The 19,713-nt window shown below is 50.3% G+C and overlaps 1 protein-coding gene, 1 long non-coding RNA gene and 3 other non-coding genes across 5 annotated transcripts in view; 1 reads left to right on the plus strand and 4 right to left on the minus strand.

Moving 5' to 3' along the window:
- LOC106601508 (SH3 and multiple ankyrin repeat domains protein 1) overlaps window positions 1-9,391 on the plus strand; it is a 56,500-nt gene extending 47,109 nt beyond the window's left edge. The window contains exons 21-25 of the mRNA XM_082976143.1: window positions 534-652; window positions 1,067-1,175; window positions 2,507-6,155; window positions 6,906-7,802; window positions 8,931-9,391. Coding sequence (XP_082832269.1) covers window positions 534-652; window positions 1,067-1,175; window positions 2,507-6,155; window positions 6,906-7,802; window positions 8,931-9,003 — 4,847 coding nt within the window. The 3' untranslated portion in view covers window positions 9,004-9,391. The remainder of the gene's footprint in view (window positions 1-533; window positions 653-1,066; window positions 1,176-2,506; window positions 6,156-6,905; window positions 7,803-8,930) is intronic.
- Window positions 9,392-17,172: 7,781 nt separating this feature from the next.
- Window positions 17,173-18,614, minus strand: LOC106606812 (uncharacterized). Its single transcript, XR_001329127.3, has 4 exons — window positions 18,556-18,614; window positions 17,993-18,021; window positions 17,771-17,802; window positions 17,173-17,549 (listed from the first exon to the last, which is right to left on the minus strand). It is a non-coding gene; the product is annotated as an uncharacterized LOC106606812 (long non-coding RNA).
- Window positions 17,633-17,720, minus strand: LOC123743632 (small nucleolar RNA SNORD88). Its single transcript, XR_006770488.1, has one exon. It is a non-coding gene; the product is annotated as a small nucleolar RNA SNORD88 (small nucleolar RNA).
- LOC123743633 (small nucleolar RNA SNORD88) lies at window positions 17,876-17,963 on the minus strand. Its single transcript, XR_006770489.1, has one exon. It is a non-coding gene; the product is annotated as a small nucleolar RNA SNORD88 (small nucleolar RNA).
- On the minus strand, window positions 18,105-18,193 carry LOC123743634 (small nucleolar RNA SNORD88). The gene has a single exon (XR_006770490.1). It is a non-coding gene; the product is annotated as a small nucleolar RNA SNORD88 (small nucleolar RNA).
- Window positions 18,615-19,713: the final 1,099 nt, after the last annotated feature.

The raw sequence follows: 19,713 nt of genomic DNA on the forward strand, positions 1-19,713 counted from the left end.
CTCTCTCCCTCTCTCTCTCCGTCTCCATCTCTCTCTCTCCGTCTCTCTCCGTCTCCATCTCTCTCTCTCCGTCTCTCTCCGTCTCTCTCTCTCTCTCTCTCCCTCTCTCTCTCCGTCTCTCTCTCTAACCGTCTCTCGCTCTCCATCTCTCTCCGTCTCTCTCTCTCTCTCCCTCTCTCTCTCCCTCTCTCTCTCCGTCTCTCTCTCTCTCTCTCTCTCTCTCTCTCTCTCTCCATCTCTGTCTCCTTCTCTCTCTCTCCATCTCTCGCACCCCGTCTCTCTGTCTGTCTGTCTGTCTGTCTCTCCATCTCTCCGTCTCTCTCTCTCTCCGTCTCTCACTCTCCATCGCTCTCTCCGTCTCTTGCTCTCAATCTCTCTCTCTCCGTCTCTCTCTCTAACCGTCTCTCGCTCTCCATCTCTCTCTGTCTCCGTCTCTTGCTATCCATCTCTCTCTCCATCTCTCTCTCTCCGTCTCTCTCCGTCTCTCTCTCCCTCTCTCTCTCCGTCTCTCTCTCTCCATCACTATCTCTCAGATAAACTAGATGAGATCCTGGCAGCAGCTCAGCAGACAATCAGCACCAATGAGGGGCAAGGGACGCGGGGTCAGGAGGCAAGGAGAGACAGGAGCCGGGGCTCCTTTTACGCCAATGAGGTGTGTGTGTGTGTGTCGGCGTTGCGTGTGTGCTGGCGCGCGAGTGTGCGAGCGCTCGTGTTCACTGGTGCGATCACCTGTCATGAGGTTGAGAGGAACAGTTTGTCCTGTAGTGTTCCTATGGTAACACTCACATCTTTAGGAGATGCTACACAATGTCATTCAGTGGGTTAGCTTGATGCAACACCCATACAAATAAGATTGATTTGACTGCTTAAGCTACTATACTACTAGATATGAACTATTTTACAAATAATTGACAACTCTTTCATGAATAGTGAAGCTATTTAATGCACTTACAGTACCACAGTACGACAGTCTGCAAAGTTTATTCTGTTATATAAGTTCTATACTGTAAGTTCTATCCTTTCTGGACATTGTCCTCTGCTCCCTCTTCCCTCTCTTGTTGTGCAGCCAAATTACGACCAATCAGAAATGGGGATGACAGGGCTGGGCTATGACCGCGCCCAGTTCACATCAGGCCACGCCCCTCCACATGGTATGCTGCGACAGAAATCCATCGGTGAGGCTGTCTCTCTGTCTGTCTGGCCAGCCCTCTGGCCGGCCTGTCCGTCTGTCTGTCCTCTAGACTCTTAAAGGCCTGTGCTGTAACACACTGTCTGCAGCTATAGCATACCATGTCCTTCTAGTCTTCCTGTTCTGTCTGTCCTGCAGTTAACATACATGTTACTCTGGTTCATGTTGTAGTATGCTTCTGCTGTGGAGTATAGCAGTTTATATGTGTTGTACTGTACTAAACTGTTTGTAGGCTGATACACTGTATCTAGGAGCTGTTCATCACAGAAGCTGAGCTGGAACTCTGGTTCAATGTGACAGCTAAAGACCATGGACTTCTCCTGTGACTCGCCAAGTTAAAGGCCATATAACATCACACCCTGTTGGCAAATGACCGTTGCTGTACTTTTACCATTAGATACAGAATCATATTGCTGGTCATCATCTCTGCTGGAGGACAGACAGACTTACAGATGAATGAGAGGACCGCCTGACAGTTAGACAGACATGCAGGCAGTTACAAAGACAGACAGACAGCCTCCCACATTAATCATCTGTTCTTTTGTTCGAGCAGTATTTTCTCTGTACCATTCCTCTACCTCAGTCCCTCGCCCATCTGATCCCTCTGCTCTGTCTCTATCCTCCATCCCTATACCTCAGTCCCTCGCCCATCTGATCCCTCTGCTCTGTCTCTATCCTCCATCCCTATACCTCAGTCCCTCGCCCATCTGATCCCTCTGCTCTGTCTCTATCCTCCATCCCTATACCTCAGTCCCTCGCCCATCTGATCCCTCTGCTCTGTCTCTATCCTCCATCCCTATACCTCAGTCCCTCGCCCATCTGATCCCTCTGCTCTGTCTCTATCCTCCATCCCTATACCTCAGTCCCTCGCCCATCTGATCCCTCTGCTCTGTCTCTATCCTCCATCCCTATACCTCAGTCCCTCGCCCATCTGATCCCTCTGCTCTGTCTCTATCCTCCATCCCTATACCTCAGTCCCTCGCCCATCTGATCCCTCTGCTCTGTCTCTATCCTCCATCCCTATACCTCAGTCCCTCGCCCATCTGATCCCTCTGCTCTGTCTCTATCCTCCATCCCTATACCTCAGTCCCTCGCCCATCTGATCCCTCTGCTCTGTCTCTATCCTCCATCCCTATACCTCAGTCCCTCGCCCATCTGATCCCTCTGCTCTGTCTCTATCCTCCATCCCTATACCTCAGTCCCTCGCCCATCTGATCCCTCTGCTCTGTCTCTATCCTCCATCCCTATACCTCAGTCCCTCTCTCTCATCAGTCCTTTTCATCCCTCTCTTGTATCTCTGTCTGTGGTGTACTGCAGGGGTGACTGAAGAGGAGAAGTCCCATCTCAATCCTCCGGCCATGAAGTTTGCCCGAAGTCTCTCGGTTCCCGGCCCAGATGACATCCCCCCACCCCCCACCACCGCCCCGCCAGACCCCCCCTTCTCCTCCGCCCCACCCCTGGGCTGGAGAGGGGGCAAGTCTTCCCAGCAGCCCTCTGTGGCCGTGTCCCAGTCCACCTCCACGGCAGCCCACTACCAGCTCTACTCTCAGTCTGTGCACTTCACCCACGGGGGCCGCGAAAGGGCAGCGGGGCCCAGTACCGGCGCTGGAGGAGGAGGGGTGGACCACACGCACCAGTACTCTAATGCCCCCGCCCACTCCGCTCAGAGCAGGACTGCCTCTAGGAAAGGGGGCTACCCAGGGGAGCCTGTTGGATCTGGTGGGGGAGGAGGAGTGGGGGGGGGCAAGGCTGCAGGTCTAAGGAGGGGCTACAGTAACGCCGCCCCACCCTCCAGCAGTGCCACGGTGATGCCCCAGCAGCAGCAGACCACCCAGAGCCAGCCGCAGAGGGCAGACCGCAGTGCGGCTGGGGGGGCTGGAGAGGGGGTACCTAAAGGAGGGGGGGCGCGGAGAGGGAAGGGCCCTCTGGTGAAGCAGTCCAAGGTGGAGGACCTGCGGGCTGGCCAGGGCACGCTGGGGGGCAAGGCCCCAGTGGAGAAGAGCTCCATCCCCATCCCCACCATCATAGTCAAGGCCCCCTCCATCAGCAGTGGCAGTGGCCGCAGCAGCCAGGGCAGCAGTGTGGAGGCTGAGCCCACCCCACCAGGGGAGACTGATAGAACCCAACCCCTCCACGGACCCCCTTCCACCCCAGCCCCGCAACCCCCTGCTCCCCCCTCCACTCCGGCCCCTCCACCGCCCTCCCTCCGAGGCCAGGATGGTGACTTCACCAGCCAGTTTGGGGCGGCCATCGTGGGCGCAGCCCGCCGGGACAGGGAACGCTTCCATGAGGCCCGCAGGAAGAGCGCCTCCATCTTCATGTCTGCTGAGGAGGAGGTGGGGCCAGGGGGAGGAGGAGGAGGAGTGGCAGGCAGGACTCAGGCCTCCCAGCAGCAGCAGTTCAGCCCCCAGCCCAGTGGCCCCTCCCCACGCCTCCGGCCCTCCAAGTCCATCGACGAGGGCATGTTCTCTGGGGACACCTTCATCCACCACACCCGCAGCATGCCCCCTGCCTTCGGCCTGCCAGAGTACTCCTCCCCAGCTCCCGACTACCAGCCCAAGTCTGTTCCGGCTGACTTCTACGGGGCATCAAGCCGGCAGCAGCAGCAGGTCCCCTCTGGCACCACCTTCATCCACCCCCTGACAGGAAAGGTCCTGGACCCCTCGTCCCCCCTGGGCCTGGCCCTGGCTGCCAGGGAGCGGGCCCTGAAGGACGACGGCAGGATGAGGAGGGAGAGAGGGACCGAGCACCAGTTTGTACGACAGATGTCCAGTGTGGTGGCGTTCCCCTCCCAGGCCACCTCCCCCACACCGGCTTCCTCAGCCACCCATTCCTCCAGCTCCTCCTACCTGGTCACCTCCTCCTCCCTAGCCGCCACCACCTCCTCCACCGGCCGACCCCCCTCCCCCAGGATCCTCAGGGGTGCAGGCTGGGGTGAGGAGGGGGGAGGAGGGGAGCGGGAAAGGGAGGGCGGCGGGGCCAGAGAGGGGCTGAGGGTGCGCTTCTCTGAGGACAAAACAGTCCACACACATCACTACCAGTCCCAGCACTACCAACCCACTTACAGGGAGGAAAGACAGAGGGAGAGGTCGAGAGAGAGGGAAAGGTCGAGAGAGAGGGAGCGGGACAGAGAGGGGTACATGAGGCAGCAGACAGCCCCTACCCAGCATCCCCCTCAGCTGTCGTCCCAGCAGCCTCGCCAGGCCTCGTTTCTGAGAATGGAGAGTGAGGCAGGCTACATCCTGTCTCTCACCCCTCCATCTCCCCCCGCTACAGCCGCCCCGTCTCACCCTCAGGGGGGAGGGGGTTCCGGGGGCAGTGGCCTCATGGTTCTGCCGCCCCCTGCCCCCTCGGTGGATGTGGATGATGAGTTTGTGTTTGCGGACCCACTGCCCCCTCCGCTGGAGTTTGCCAACAGCTTTGACCGGGGTGGAATGTCAGGTTACACACACCGCGCCATTATCAACAACCTGGCCTCCCGCCAGCAGCAGCCCCCACCGCCTCCCCCTCCTCCCCCACCACCCCCTCCAAAAGACATGTTTATCAGTGGGTTCCCGGCCCACACCCCCCTACCCTCCCCACAGGCGGGGGACTCCACCACCTCCAGCCTTACCTCCTATGACAGTGAGGTGGCCAACCTGACCCAGTCAGGAAACTCCCCCACTCAGACATCACCCAACCCCCTTCCTCCACCCTCACCCTCCGGCCTCCAGCCCACAGGACCCCCGCCTCCCCCCTCTGTCTCCCCCCCACCCCCACCCAGCTCCTTTCACAGACCCTCCCTTGCCATGACCCACTCTCACCACCTCTACAACAGCACGCACACCGGGCGCTCCTCCACTTCCCATGGGCGTTCCTCCCCCACTGCTCCTCCCAAAGGTCGCTTCTCCCCCACCCAGGGTCGCTCCTCCCCCACCCAGGGTCGCTTCTCCCCCACCCAGGGACGCTCCTCCCCCACCCAGGGTCGCTCCTCCCCCACCCAGGGTCGTCCCTCCCCCACCCAGGGTCGCCCCTCCACCATCCATAGAAGCTCATCCCCCACCCCTCCTCCCCACTCCATTGCAGGGCCCCCATCCTACCGTGGTCCCCCTCCCATCTCCTCCACCGCAGCCTCCTCTGGCCCCTTCCGGGGCTCTGCAGCCCTGACCTCCACCGCTCCCTGTACCACCACCACCACCACCACCGCCGCCACCACCACGAGGACCTCAGTCCAGCCCCACCAGGACAGGACACACCCAGCCCCCTCTGGTTCTACAGCGGCCGGCCGCAGGATAGGGGAGCACCACCCTCACCCCACAGCTAAGGCAGGTGAGTCCCAGGAGACGGTGGTGGACTCTGGGATAGAGGAGCTGGACAGCCGCAGCAGCAGTGACCACCACCTGGACAACATCCTGGCCATGAGCGGAGGAGCCAGAGAGAGGCTGGAAGAGAGGCTGGAGAGAGGGAGGGAGGGAGGAGGAGGAGGGGAGGGAGACAGGGCGGGAGGAGCAGACCTCCTGGAGTCGTACATGAGCTACCTGGACGGACAGACGTTTGATATGCACAACGCCACGGCCGCCGTCTCCACCTACCCCAAATCAGGCAGGTTCAGGGAGGGGGGCCGCGCGGCCGAACTACGCAGAGAGACCAGTACCGCCCCGCCCTCCTTCCAGTCACACAGACGGAGGGAGGATGAGGAAGAGGAGGAGGAGGGCGAGGAAGGAGAGGAGGAGGACGATGGAGGACGGGAGGGTTATGGGATGACACAGAATTTGGGGCGTCCCACATCACCTTACTTTGACCGGCCCCGGACCCCTGAGATGAAGCCTCTGTGGGGGTCAGAGGGTCAGTTAGTAGGGGACCAGGGGACCTACCTGGAGGGTCGGATGCTGTACCCCCCCATGTCCAGCATGAAGGCCAGCATCATCAATGAGCTCAGCAACAAACTGCAGCAGAGAGGGAGCCAGAGATCGTTAAGTAGACACAGGTACTCTCTCTATGATATGTTAGAGGATATTTGGTGAGGTTGTGTGTGTTGATACAGGTAAAATGACTACTGTTATATTATCTTCAGTAGACCATAGATTTCAGTACAAAGGCCTGCATGTTTTACTTGTACATCAGTGGAGGCTGCTGAGGGGAGGACGGCTCATAATAATGTCTGGAATGGAGTCAAGCCATGTGTTTGATACCATTCCACTGATTCCGCTCCAGCAGTTACCACGAGTCCATTCTCCCCAATTAAGGTACCACCAACCTGCTGTGTTGTAAACATCAATCACACAGCGATCTCTTGTCCTGGCACTACTTGTTGTGTATTTTGTGGGAATGGGTGAGTGAGTGTGTGTTTTACTATGTAAATTCTTCCCCATTTTTATGTCCCATGCTTTTGTCTCCGTCTGCTTTATGTCTCTCCTCCACCAGAAACAGGTAATTGCACTCCTCCTTTCTCACACACTGTCTGTTTGACTGGACATAAAACATTTCCCCTTTCTTCAATTTACTGCCTGTGTTTCAACAGCCAGAGAAAAGAAAAGCAAGTTCCTGTCTACTCAGCACAACTCTAATAGCAATTAGCTGCTGTTAACATCCTGAGCATCATATTGATAGCTAATCTAACAATGTCCGTCTTCAGGTTTAGGCTACTAGTGAATAGTGGTGGTGAGGTTGGGTAATGTGTTATGAATAGCCCCCTATGTACTGTGACTCTTTCTCATTCCTTCTTTTCTGTCCCTAGGTTTTCAGAAGACTCCGCCTCGGCCCTGAGCCCCCCCTCAGTTCGTTCCCTGTCCCCCTCCCCTATCCACCACTCCCAGCCCGCCCTGTCCCTGTCCCCCACCCCTTCCTCCCAGTACCCCAACTGGAACCGTCCCTCCTCCCCCCAGCCCCCTGTGGCTGCCGTACAGCCCCCTCCACGCTCCCACTCCCCCCTGTCCTCCCCCACCTACTCCCCTTATCCCACCTCCCCTAAACACCGGCCTGTGTATCGCACCAAAGCCCTGGAGTTCCAGTTCATTCCAAGTAGAGAGTCCAGGAAGGCAGAGTCCCATCACCTGCAGCGTAGGAGAGCCCCCAGTCCACTCATCTCCCCCTCAGAGAGGCCCAAACTGGGTCCACCCCGCCCCTCCTCCCTCCCCCTCCTCCCCACCACACCCCTCTACAGCAGCCTCTACGAGCTCCGTGGCTCTATGACCCCGCCCTCGCCCGCTAACCACATGGGGGACCCCTACTTCTCCCCCTCCCCTCCTCTCTTCGCCCCCTCTGGCGCCCCTCCTCCCCCAAACGCCTCCCTGTTGGTGTCTCGCTCCCTCTCCCCCACCCACTTTCTATCTGGTAGCTCATCCCCTCCCCTGCACCCTCTCCCCGCTCCCCCCTGCCTGAGCTACCCCCACCTCCCTCCCCCGTCCCCCTCCAAGCCCTTTGCCTCCAAGCCACTGCCTTATTGGACCAAATACGACGTGGCTGATTGGCTGGGATACCTGAACCTGGGCGAGCACAGGGAGCATTTCCTGGACAACGAGATCGACGGCACTCACCTGCCCTCCCTCACCAAGGAGGACTATCTGGACCTGGGTGTGACGCGCGTCGGACACCGCATGAACATTGAACGTGCTCTGAAGAGAGTGACTGACAGGTAAGGGGAAGAGCGATGGACAGGTGAGAGGGAGCAGGGTGAGAGGATAAGAGTACAGAGATAGGCCTGTCTTGTAAAATAAACAAAGATAAAACAAATCCTATGCCAGGTTGTAAACCTCTGCCTATCCCCCTTTCCATCTCCTCTGTCTCTCTTCTGTCAGAGACAGAAGAGAGAGGGGAGAGAGGACAGAGACAAGAGAGTCTCTGTCCTCTCTCCCCTCTCTCTTCTGTCTCTCTTGTCTCTGTCCTCTCTCCCTCTCTCTTCTGTCTCTCTTGTCTCTGTCCTCTCTCCCTCTCTCTTCTGTCTCTCTTGTCTCTGTCCTCTCTCCCCTCTCTCTTCTGTCTCTCTTGTCTCTGTCCTCTCTCCCTCTCTCTCTTCTGTCTCTCTTGTCTCTGTCCTCTCTCCCCTCTCTCTTCTGTCTCTCTTGTCTCTCCCCTCTCTCTTCTGTCTCTCTTGTCTCTGTCCTCTCTCCCCTCTCTCTCTTGTCTCTGTCCTCTCTCCCCTCTCTCTCTTGTCTCTCCCCTCTCTCTTCTGTCTCTCTTGTCTCTGTCCTCTCTCCCCTCTCTCTCTTGTCTCTCCCCTCTCTCTTCTGTCTCTCTTGTCTCTGTCCTCTCTCCCCTCTCTCTCTTGTCTCTGTCCTCTCTCCCCTCTCTCTCTTGTCTCTCCCCTCTCTCTTCTGTCTCTCTTGTCTCTGTCCTCTCTCCCCTCTCTCTCTTGTCTCTCCCCTCTCTCTTCTGTCTCTCTTGTCTCTGTCCTCTCTCCCCTCTCTCTCTTGTCTCTCCCCTCTCTCTTCTGTCTCTCTTGTCTCTGTCCTCTCTCCCCTCTCTCTCTTGTCTCTCCCCTCTCTCTTATGTCTCTCTTGTCTCTGTCCTCTCTCCCCTCTCTCTCTTGTCTCTGTCCTCTCTCCCCTCTCTCTTCTGTCTCTCTTGTCTCTGTCCTCTCTCTTCTGTCTCTCTTGTCTCTCTCCTGTCTCTCTCGTCTCTTGAATTGAAATCAGGCTCAAAATTCATGAATGTGTTATTCAGATAGTATGGCACTGGGGCAGCTCTTACTCTTGTTAAAGCGTCCATTAATGGCTCAAACAAACAAAGAAATATGACTTTAATCTCTCTTTTCTTTCCCAAGGCTCTCCAGCTCTCCTTTTCCCATTTCTGCTCTGTCACCACGAGGAAGAAGGGATGATGGGAGTCGGAGCTGAGAAGACAAACAGAAAGAGAAAGGATGGGGGATGGAATCAGTGAGGGAACAGGAGAGAGAGAGAGAGGCCACAACTGCTGCTATCCATGATGGATTCACACAACAAAAGCAGAGGACCTGATTTCACCCAGAGGGAGGACCAATCAGGAAAAGAGAGGGGAAATGAGGGATGGAAAAAGGGCTGACCAATGCCTGGTACTCAGGGCCTGGTAGCTGACTCACACAGATACACTCGCATGCACACAAATACAGTAACACACACAAGCACTGACTCTAATGTCCACACACACACACACACACACACACACACACACACACACACACACACACACACACACACACACACACACACACACACACACACACACACACACACACACACACACACACACACACACACACACACACTATGAGGATGGAATGACTGAATGTAGATTGAGGCAACAAATAACAATAGGAGTAAAATAGTGACAAAACTTAGGCCAAAATATTGAGAGAAACAATCAAATGTTGTTTAGCTTTTTCATCTGAGCAGTTCTTAGTGTTGTTGGGGAAAGAGAGAACGAGAATTGTCCTCATTATTAACACTAGTTAGTTCTTTCTCCTCCTGTCTTCTCTGGGTAGCTGTAGCTCCTCCTCTCTACCCTGGGGTTAGGTAGCTCCTCCTCTCTACCCTAGGGTTAGGTAGCTCCTCCTCTCTACCCTGGGGTTAGGTAGTTCCTCCTCTCTACCCTGGGGTTAGGTAGCTCCTCCTCTCTACCCTAGGGTTAGGTAGCTCCTCCTCTCTACCCTGGGGTTAGGTAGTTCCTCCTCTCTACCCTGGGGTTAGGTAGCTCCTCCTCTCTACCCTAGGGTTAGGTAGCTCCACCTCTCTACCCTGGGGTTAGGTAGTTCCTCCTCTCTACCCTGGGGTTAGGTAGCTCCTCCTCTCTACCCTAGGGTTAGGTAGCTCCTCCTCTCTACCCTAGGGTTAGGTAGCTCCTCCTCTCTACCCTAGGGTTAGGTAGCTCCTCCTCTCTACCCTGGGGTTAGGTAGTTCCTCCTCTCTACCCTAGGGTTAGGTAGCTCCTCCTCTCTACCCTAGGGTTAGGTAGTTCCTCCTCTCTACCCTAGGGTTAGGTAGTTCCTCCTCTCTACCCTAGGGTTAGGTAGTTCCTCCTCTCTACCCTGGGGTTAGGTAGCTCCTCCTCTCTACCCTGGGGTTAGGTAGTTCCTCCTCTCTACCCTAGGGTTAGGTAGCTCCTCCTCTCTACCCTGGGGTTAGGTAGCTCCTCCTCTCTACCCTAGGGTTAGGTAGCTCCTCCTCTCTACCCTAGGGTTAGGTAGTTCCTCCTCTCTACCCTGGGGTTAGGTAGCTCCTCCTCTCTACCCTAGGGTTAGGTAGCTCCTCCTCTCTACCCTAGGGTTAGGTAGCTCCTCCTCTCTACCCTGGGGTTAGGTAGTTCCTCCTCTCTACCCTGGGGTTAGGTAGTTCCTCCTCTCTACCCTGGGGTTAGGTAGTTCCTCCTCTCTACCCTAGGGTTAGGTAGTTCCTCCTCTCTACCCTAGGGTTAGGTAGCTCCTCCTCTCTACCCTGGGGTTAGGTAGTTCCTCCTCTCTACCCTAGGGTTAGGTAGTTCCTCCTCTCTACCCTAGGGTTAGGTAGTTCCTCCTCTCTACCCTGGGGTTAGGTAGTTCCTCCTCTCTACCCTGGGGTTAGGTAGTTCCTCCTCTCTACCCTGGGGTTAGGTAGTTCCTCCTCTCTACCCTAGGGTTAGGTAGTTCCTCCTCTCTACCCTGGGGTTAGGTAGTTCCTCCTCTCTACCCTGGGGTTAGGTAGTTCCTCCTCTCTACCCTGGGGTTAGGTAGTTCCTCCTCTCTACCCTGGGGTTAGGTAGTTCCTCCTCTCTACCCTGGGGTTAGGTAGTTCCTCCTCTCTACCCTGGGGTTAGGTAGCTCCACCTCTCTACCCTAGGGTTAGGTAGTTCCTCCTCTCTACCCTGGGGTTAGGTAGTTCCTCCTCTCTACCCTGGGGTTAGGTAGTTCCTCCTCTCTACCCTAGGGTTAGGTAGTTCCTCCTCTCTACCCTGGGGTTAGGTAGTTCCTCCTCTCTACCCTGGGGTTAGGTAGTTCCTCCTCTCTACCCTGGGGTTAGGTAGCTCCTCCTCTCTACCCTAGGGTTAGGTAGCTCCACCTCTCTACCCTGGGGTTAGGTAGTTCCTCCTCTCTACCCTAGGGTTAGGTAGCTCCACCTCTCTACCCTGGGGTTAGGTAGTTCCTCCTCTCTACCCTGGGGTTAGGTAGTTCCTCCTCTCTACCCTGGGGTTAGGTAGTTCCTCCTCTCTACCCTGGGGTTAGGTAGTTCCTCCTCTCTACCCTGGGGTTAGGTAGTTCCTCCTCTCTACCCTAGGGTTAGGTAGTTCCTCCTCTCTACCCTGGGGTTAGGTAGTTCCTCCTCTCTACCCTAGGGTTAGGTAGTTCCTCCTCTCTACCCTAGGGTTAGGTAGTTCCTCCTCTCTACCCTGGGGTTAGGTAGTTCCTCCTCTCTACCCTAGGGTTAGGTAGTTCCTCCTCTCTACCCTGGGGTTAGGTAGTTCCTCCTCTCTACCCTAGGGTTAGGTAGCTCCACCTCTCTACCCTGGGGTTAGGTAGTTCCTCCTCTCTACCCTGGGGTTAGGTAGCTCCTCCTCTCTACCCTGGGGTTAGGTAGCTCCTCCTCTCTACCCTGGGGTTAGGTAGCTCCTCCTCTCTACCCTAGGGTTAGGTAGCTCCTCCTCTCTACCCTGGGGTTAGGTAGCTCCTCCTCTCTACCCTGGGGTTAGGTAGCTCCTCCTCTCTACCCTGGGGTTAGGTAGCTCCTCCTCTCTACCCTGGGGTTAGGTAGCTCCTCCTCTCTACCCTAGGGTTAGGTAGCTCCTCCTCTCTACCCTGGGGTTAGGTAGTTCCTCCTCTCTACCCTGGGGTTAGGTAGTTCCTCCTCTCTACCCTGGGGTTAGGTAGTTCCTCCTCTCTACCCTGGGGTTAGGTAGTTCCTCCTCTCTACCCTGGGGTTTGGTAGCTCCTCCTCTCTACCCTAGGGTTAGGTAGCTCCTCCTCTCTACCCTGGGGTTAGGTAGCTCCTCCTCTCTACCCTAGGGTTAGGTAGCTCCTCCTCTCTACCCTAGGGTTAGGTAGCTCCTCCTCTCTACCCTGGGGTTAGGTAGCTCCTCCTCTCTACCCTAGGGTTAGGTAGCTCCACCTCTCTACCCTGGGGTTAGGTAGTTCCTCCTCTCTACCCTAGGGTTAGGTAGCTCCTCCTCTCTACCCTGGGGTTAGGTAGCTCCTCCTCTCTACCCTAGGGTTAGGTAGCTCCACCTCTCTACCCTGGGGTTAGGTAGCTCCTCCTCTCTACCCTAGGGTTAGGTAGCTCCTCCTCTCTACCCTAGGGTTAGGTAGCTCCTCCTCTCTACCCTAGGGTTAGGTAGCTCCTCCTCTCTACCCTAGGGTTAGGTAGCTGTAGCTCCTCCTTTCTACCCTAGGGTTAGGTAGCTCCTCCTCTCTACCCTAGGGTTAGTTAGCTCCTCCTCTCTACCCTAGGGTTAGGTAGCTGTCTAGCTCCTCCTCTCTACCCTAGGGTTAGTTAGCTGTCTAGCTTCTCCTCTCTACCCTAGGGTTATTTAGCTGTCTAGCTCCTCCTCTCTACCCTAGGGTTATTTAGCTGTCTAGCTCCTCCTCTCTACCCTAGGGTTAGTTAGCTGTCTAGCTCCTCCTCTCTACCCTAGGGTTAGGTAGCTGTCTAGCTCCTCCTCTCTACCCTAGGGTTAGGTAGCTGTCTAGCTCCTCCTCTCTACCCTAGGGTTAGTTAGCTGTCTAGCTCCTCCTCTCTACCCTAGGGTTAGGTAGCTGTCTAGCTCCTCCTCTCTACCCTAGGGTTAGTTAGCTGTCTAGCTCCTCCTCTCTACCCTAGGGTTAGGTAGCTGTCTAGCTCCTCCTCTCTACCCTAGGGTTAGTTAGCTGTCTAGCTCCTCCTCTCTACCCTAGGGTTAGGTAGCTGTCTAGCTCCTCCTCTCTACCCTAGGGTAAGGATTAGGTACAGTAGCTGTCTAGCTTGACTGTTGTTGGCTCCATAGCTGGCTGTTCAGATGTGTTCAGTTTCAGGAGAGACTCCCCTTACAGTTAGTGAAGTGCAGTCAATGAAAACCTGTGTGAGTGAATAGAAATGTTAAGAGCTCTTTGTCTGAGTGAATGTCATTGCTGGAGCAAGTTATTGGGATGAATATTCATGTCCATATTCTGTAGTTCAGAATATGGGCATGAATGAGACAAGGTGGCAGCTTACATGCATGTCTTGGGTAATGTCGTAGGTGGAGCACCTCTTGTAGGGGTCAGTGTGTCATCGGCGGAGCCCCTACCTGTTGGACTGAATGATATGACTGGTCCCCTGTTGGAAAGAGCTTGATGGGTAAATCCTCACGTGGCTGTAGTGGCTGTGTCTGGAGGAAACCTGTCTGTATGACTGTGTGTGATTGGTTGTCTGTTTTTACCTCACCAATGGGAGGGCTCCATGCTCACTGAAGGCCCTTCGATAAGGACCTGTAAACACATTATATTTCTCTATAGCTTCTTTATCATCTTAAGTCTTATAACGGCATATTATATACAGACTGGTCACTGTATTACAAATCTGTAGCAAAAACAAGTGCCCAGACCAACAGCATAGAAATAAACACACAGACATGTACACCCTCTCACTCAATAACACAGATCACTATACTGGCACATACAGAAATGCACACTTACAAATGCTCATGTACGTAATGTACACACATATTCACATTCTCTCTCTCCCCCCCCCCCACACACACACACACACACACACACACACACACACACACACACACACACACACACACACACACACACACACACACACACACACACACACACACACACACACACACACACACACACACACACACACACACACACACACACACACACACACACACACACACACACACACACTCTCTCTCTCTCTCTGTTTGTGTTAGAATTAATGGGACACCTTAAATATATTTGTTTGGATCCAAGATGTATCTTATACTTAAAGAGACTGTGCTTTCAGAGATGGAGGGAATACGTGACAAACAAAATCTCATTGAAGATATACTCCATTTATACGAAAAACTTTCGAAGCAACTGCTATTCAACCGTTATAAAGTTCTCTGTGCAAAGGAGAGAGACTGAAAAGGAGAGGGGAGGGAAAGAGAAACAAACTGCCAAATCTTCCTCTTTCCCACCCAATCCCCCCACTCCTTCCAAAACCTCTTTCTACAGAAGCATGAGAACATGAACTGAGGCCCAAATGAGTGGGAGGAGAGATATGTTCTGTTTTAATACTACAATTGTTCTTACAACAATTTTTTAACTTAAAATGGGTCTGGAATACTGCTATTGATATGAAGAGAATTATTGTTACTATTATCATTACTATCATCGTCCTTACTGTTATAAGGTGCAGTTCCCCGTTCTGCCTTTCATGGCTGAGGTGGCGCTCCTTTGCATTTTAGGCAATGTATTTTCATAATTTTGCCAGTAGTGTTAGTCGATATAATCCTATAAAATTGTTATCATGAGATTCATGACTGTAGGTCAAACTATGACACCATGGTGTCTAACAATTTAAAATGTATATAAATATAATAAAACTATATTGTTACTTCCAAAAATACTGAAAGAATATCTATTTAGTTTGATGTACAAAATGCTTTACATATCAAGGCTTTTGTCTAGTCAGAAAACCACCACATTTACTTTGCCCTCTTGTTTCGGTATAATATTTTGAAATGATGAAGGTTTGACTGATGTATGCTTCAGATTGACATTGAGGCCTAGATTCAATCCGGAGGGTGGAAGACCGTTATAGCACGATTGGCATTTAAAGACAATGTTCCCACATTCGCAGAGACTGCATTCACAGTAAACACTGCATTTGTCGGCTCAATTGGAAATGACTTCTCAATGTCAATTGCGCTATATACCGATATTCCGCGTTCTGGGTTGAATCCAGCCCTAAATATATTTTTATGCAAGAATTCCTCTGCCATCCAAGCTTCCTCTCACTTTGAGGCAGCGTCTGTGTGTAAAGCTGTGAGTATACGGATCACTTTAAACCTCACTGTGTGGAAGCCAAAGTTAGATTCACTACATTGTCATTATTCACATTATTTTATGCAGATCAAGATGTAGCTATTGTGCCCTGGAAATGGCCACGAGACAAATGGTATTGTGAAAAAGATGCATATAATTATTCACATCAAATTTGTTTCTATTTTGTACATTTCAAGTCATTATGGATCATTAAAGTAGTATTTTATTTATTGATATTTCATTGTTTATCTACTCATTTAAACATTCATTTGTGTCAGGGCTATTCAACTGGGGATCCGCAAAATCCCCAAAACAAAACGTGATTTTTACATCGCTATCAATAACAGAATAAACATTTTGAATTACATACCTACAGTGGAGGAGAATATCTTCTTTATAATTGTCAACTTTATTAATCAACTCCTAATATAGAGCAAATTACACTCATTGAAGCCAATAATGACACAGGCTTTGAAACAGCACACGTGTATAAGTTTCCAGTGTGGCGAGTGCTGCTGGAAAGCTTTCTTGACTTGGACATACATTTTTGGCAACACATGGCAAACCTTTGTTTAACCAGCTAAACAGTTTAGTGAAAGTGTTTAAATTACCTTTCTAGCTAATAGGCGGTGTTAGAGTTTACACTTCCTCTTCAAATTATGTGGGGAGTTCAAAATAATGACAAATTATCTACCAAATCTATTTTTAAATGTTGATTACTTCACCTTTCCATTGTCAATCACCTGATAAGAGGTAAAAAATGTCTTACGTATGATGGGGTCCCTGGTTCGCCCGTGTTCCTGAGCAAGGAAAGGTTCAATTTGTCATTTTCACAGGAATTATACTAGTATTGACCTATTTTCACCTTGCCTTTACAGTTGGATTGTGTGCTTTCAGTTTAATCTGTGATCAGTTGGACATTTTTCTCCAACACTAAAATCAAATAAGGGCTTTTCCATTATCTATTTACTACTAAACACCACATTTGAGTCCTAAAACACACATCCCCCAGCAATGGGTGGGTATTGGCAGGTTACATGAGTGCTTTCCATCTCACTCCAATCTGGAGGAATGGGAGGCCTTCAGATCCTTGTCCTTATGCCCACATACACACCGTTTACACAGGCAGAACAATAGTTTTTTTGACAGATCTAAGAAAGAATTTATTATTTTTTTAATAAAAAAATCTGAGATTTGTCAAATGACGAATTAGTGGAAAGAATCAGAATTGGGCTGCCCGTGTAGACAGCCTTACATGAGCAGAATTCAGGATGGGGAATGATGCTGGTGAGCAAGGTTTTCCTAATGCTGGTGATATAGCAATAAGGACGATGAAAATAATGCTCATCCCAATTGTTTTAGATGTAAAAAAAACTAAAGTTCTAAAGAATCTGTCTTCCAAATAATGTTTCAAATGAAGGTACAATGTTAATTAACTGAAGAGCTTTCTATATCGCTCACTCCATTCCCTATGGAAGACCTCTGTTGTGCATGTCCTCCAGGCATCAACTCCCTGCAGAAAGCCCCCTACACAGCTGCTGCACTGTGAGAGACTATGTACTGTTCAGCTGGTTTACAGTCACTGCATTATGCAATGGGTTCATTATCACATTCCTCTTAGAATATCAAGGTATGAATGCCTGTTCCTGCTGCTATGACAACCTTACCAATTACTTGTGTTGGGTAAATGTGGCAGTGACAAACTTGTTTTGCAGTGTTTTTCACCACCATCTCATAGCGGGATTCAAGAGGTGTATAATTACGCTATCAGGATATGGCTGTATAGAAAGCATCATCTTGTTTAAGAGAAGATTTTAAACTGATGAGAAGTATGAGCAGATGAACAGTAACTTACAGAATGTGATATACATATGCACATTCATATTATCAATATATGAATGTCAAATGTTTTAAGAGATGAGTAAATTAGAATTACAATAAAGATGCAGAAATAAAATTGAGTGGTCATTTATTCCATGTACAAATAAACAGACCATTTTCTTCACAAACACCTCCTGGGGGGAGCTCACCAGTAAAGTTAAAAAAGACAAGACCCCGAGTGTCTGATCAAAATATTTTAATGTTTCAGCCTTACATAACAATGAGGAACATATAAAAAATCTCACTTAGGTCAGCACATTTCCATTGATGAGTCAGCCCTTGTATTAACAATTCTTCCCACATCTACAGAATTATTAGCAAGAGGGATATTTTTTCACAATCTTGGTCATGTTGGGGAAATAATCCTTACTGCTTTGATAAATTGGTGAGCTGGTTGATTGAAACAAAAAAAGGACTGAAGTGACACCAGCTGGATAATGCTGGAAATACAGGTAAAACAGTGCCTCGTGCAAAACACAGGCTCCTAAATGATCCATTAAAGATCTCACCCCATGTTAACAGACTGCAGTCATCACATCTTCTGTGGAGGTCCAAGATCTGCATGAAAAAAGTGATAGAAAACTGTCTGAAAATAATTACATCACAACCTACATAAGGATCCTATGGGATTAATTATTATCAGTCTCCTCAGACTCAAGCCTGTCAGAGCCAGAGAGCACTTTATCGTCACAGATATTCAGAGCCCAGTGCAAAACATCACAGGAGAAAGACATTTAAACAAGGTGTCGATGTGCTAGTCATTACTACTTAAAGCTCACCTTGTAGTTTGGTATCGACTTAGCCTTATCACCTTTGGGGAAAATAAGTTCCATTAGGACAATAATCAATGAACATTAAAACAAATCTACAAGACTCAGACTAACATTATCCTCAGACTCGGGCCTGTCAGAGCCAGAGAGCACTTTATCGCCACAGAAACTCAGAGCCCAGTGCAAAACATCATAGGAAACAAAGTACATATGAAAGAAAACCTGACTCACCATGTGGATTGTTCTGTCGGCCTCGTAACCTTTGGACAATAGAAAAAGATTACCATAAGGACAATATCTGCAACGGACAGTCAAGCAGACAAGACTAACTACAGTAGACGCGAGCATCCTCAGACTCGGGCCTGTCAGAGCCAGAGAGCACTTTTATCGCCACAGAATTTCAGAGCCCAGTGCAAAACATCAAAGGAGACGTGCCAGACACCGCAATGGCCCAGGTAACTTGCTAGCTAAGCAGTGTCCATAGAAAGGTTTACCCTCTTGTGTATAGGCTAAGATATATTTGCCAAACACTTGATTTGCCTCAAGTCGAAATTATAAATTGAAAGTTTCATAAACGTTTAAGTAGCTATAGCTAACTACTTAACCAACATGAGCTTCCTGCAGACGTTCTACAATTAGCCTACTTTGCTAGCAAGCTGCTAACGTTAGCTAGCCACATCGAGGGAATTAATTTACTGTCTAACTAAATAAAACATGACTGCTGAGGAAAGGAACTATCTAGCTATATCTAGCTTTAATTCAAATAAGCCGAAAATGTCCAGCGTCATACTCACCAAGCCACGTGTTGACCCTCCAGTCTAACCTTATGAAAAGGCTGACCCACCAAAATGGCCGCTTTTATATGTCATTTCTGGGAGGACCAAAGAATAGGACCCCATTTGTTTTGCTGCCTATCGTAGGCGCCGTAGGTAAAAACAATCACCTTGTTTAGAATTAACAACTTGTAGTCGAACTATGAAATAAAATGTATTTAAAGTGTATTATATGAATATTTAATTTGGTAACTACTTGCAACATTTTGTCTTGGATAAGATAACCATTGGATAGGCCATACATGCCAAAGCATACATGATTAATTGGTAAAAAGAACATGTGATCAGGATACTCTATTGCCAGAGTTACCATTATACACTTCAGTATAATACACAGTATAATACACTTCAGTATAATACACAGTATAATACACTTCAGTATAATACACAGTATAATACACTTCAGTATAATACACAGAATAATACACTTCAGTATAATACACAGTATAATACACTTCAGTATAATACACAGTATAATACACTTCAGTATAGTACACAGTATAATACACTTCAGTATAATGGTAACTTTGTGTGAGTGGTTCTAGTTTTGGAACCATAATGTGTGGATTGATAATACTGTATTTCCCCTCAATGACAGCCCAATGTTTTAGGTTCAGAATCATTTGGGATGAGCAACAAGTGTTAAACATAGTAATCAAAACTGTTTAAATTCAAATTTAGTCAAAGTACTGTACCATGACATGAGCTTGAATGCCACGCCTGCATTGCAGAGTCACTGTGTCAGCAGCTCAACTGTCTAATTTCTGAAACGACAAGTCCTGGCAAGGCAGAGCAGAGAAGTGTAGCATAGCATTAGGCATGAGATCATAAGGTATGTGAGTGACTGCTGTTGGTAATATGGCCCCCTATTCATCTCCAGAGATCCACAGCTTTAAAGTAAAACACACATTCTCTCTCTCTCAGTTTTATCACTTTTATTTGTTTTTTCTCTCTCTCTCTCTCTCTCTCTTTCTCTTTCTCTCTTTCTCTTTCGCTCTCTCTCTCTCGCTCTCTCTCTCTCTCTCTCTCTCTCTCTCTCTCTCTCTCTCTCTCTCTCTCACACACACACACTCAGACACACACTCACACACTGGATGTCCTCACCAGCTGTGGCAGACC

Source organism: Salmo salar, chromosome 06 (assembly GCF_965601325.2).
Source record: "Salmo salar chromosome 06, fSalSal1, whole genome shotgun sequence".
NCBI lineage: Eukaryota > Metazoa > Chordata > Actinopteri > Salmoniformes > Salmonidae > Salmo > Salmo salar.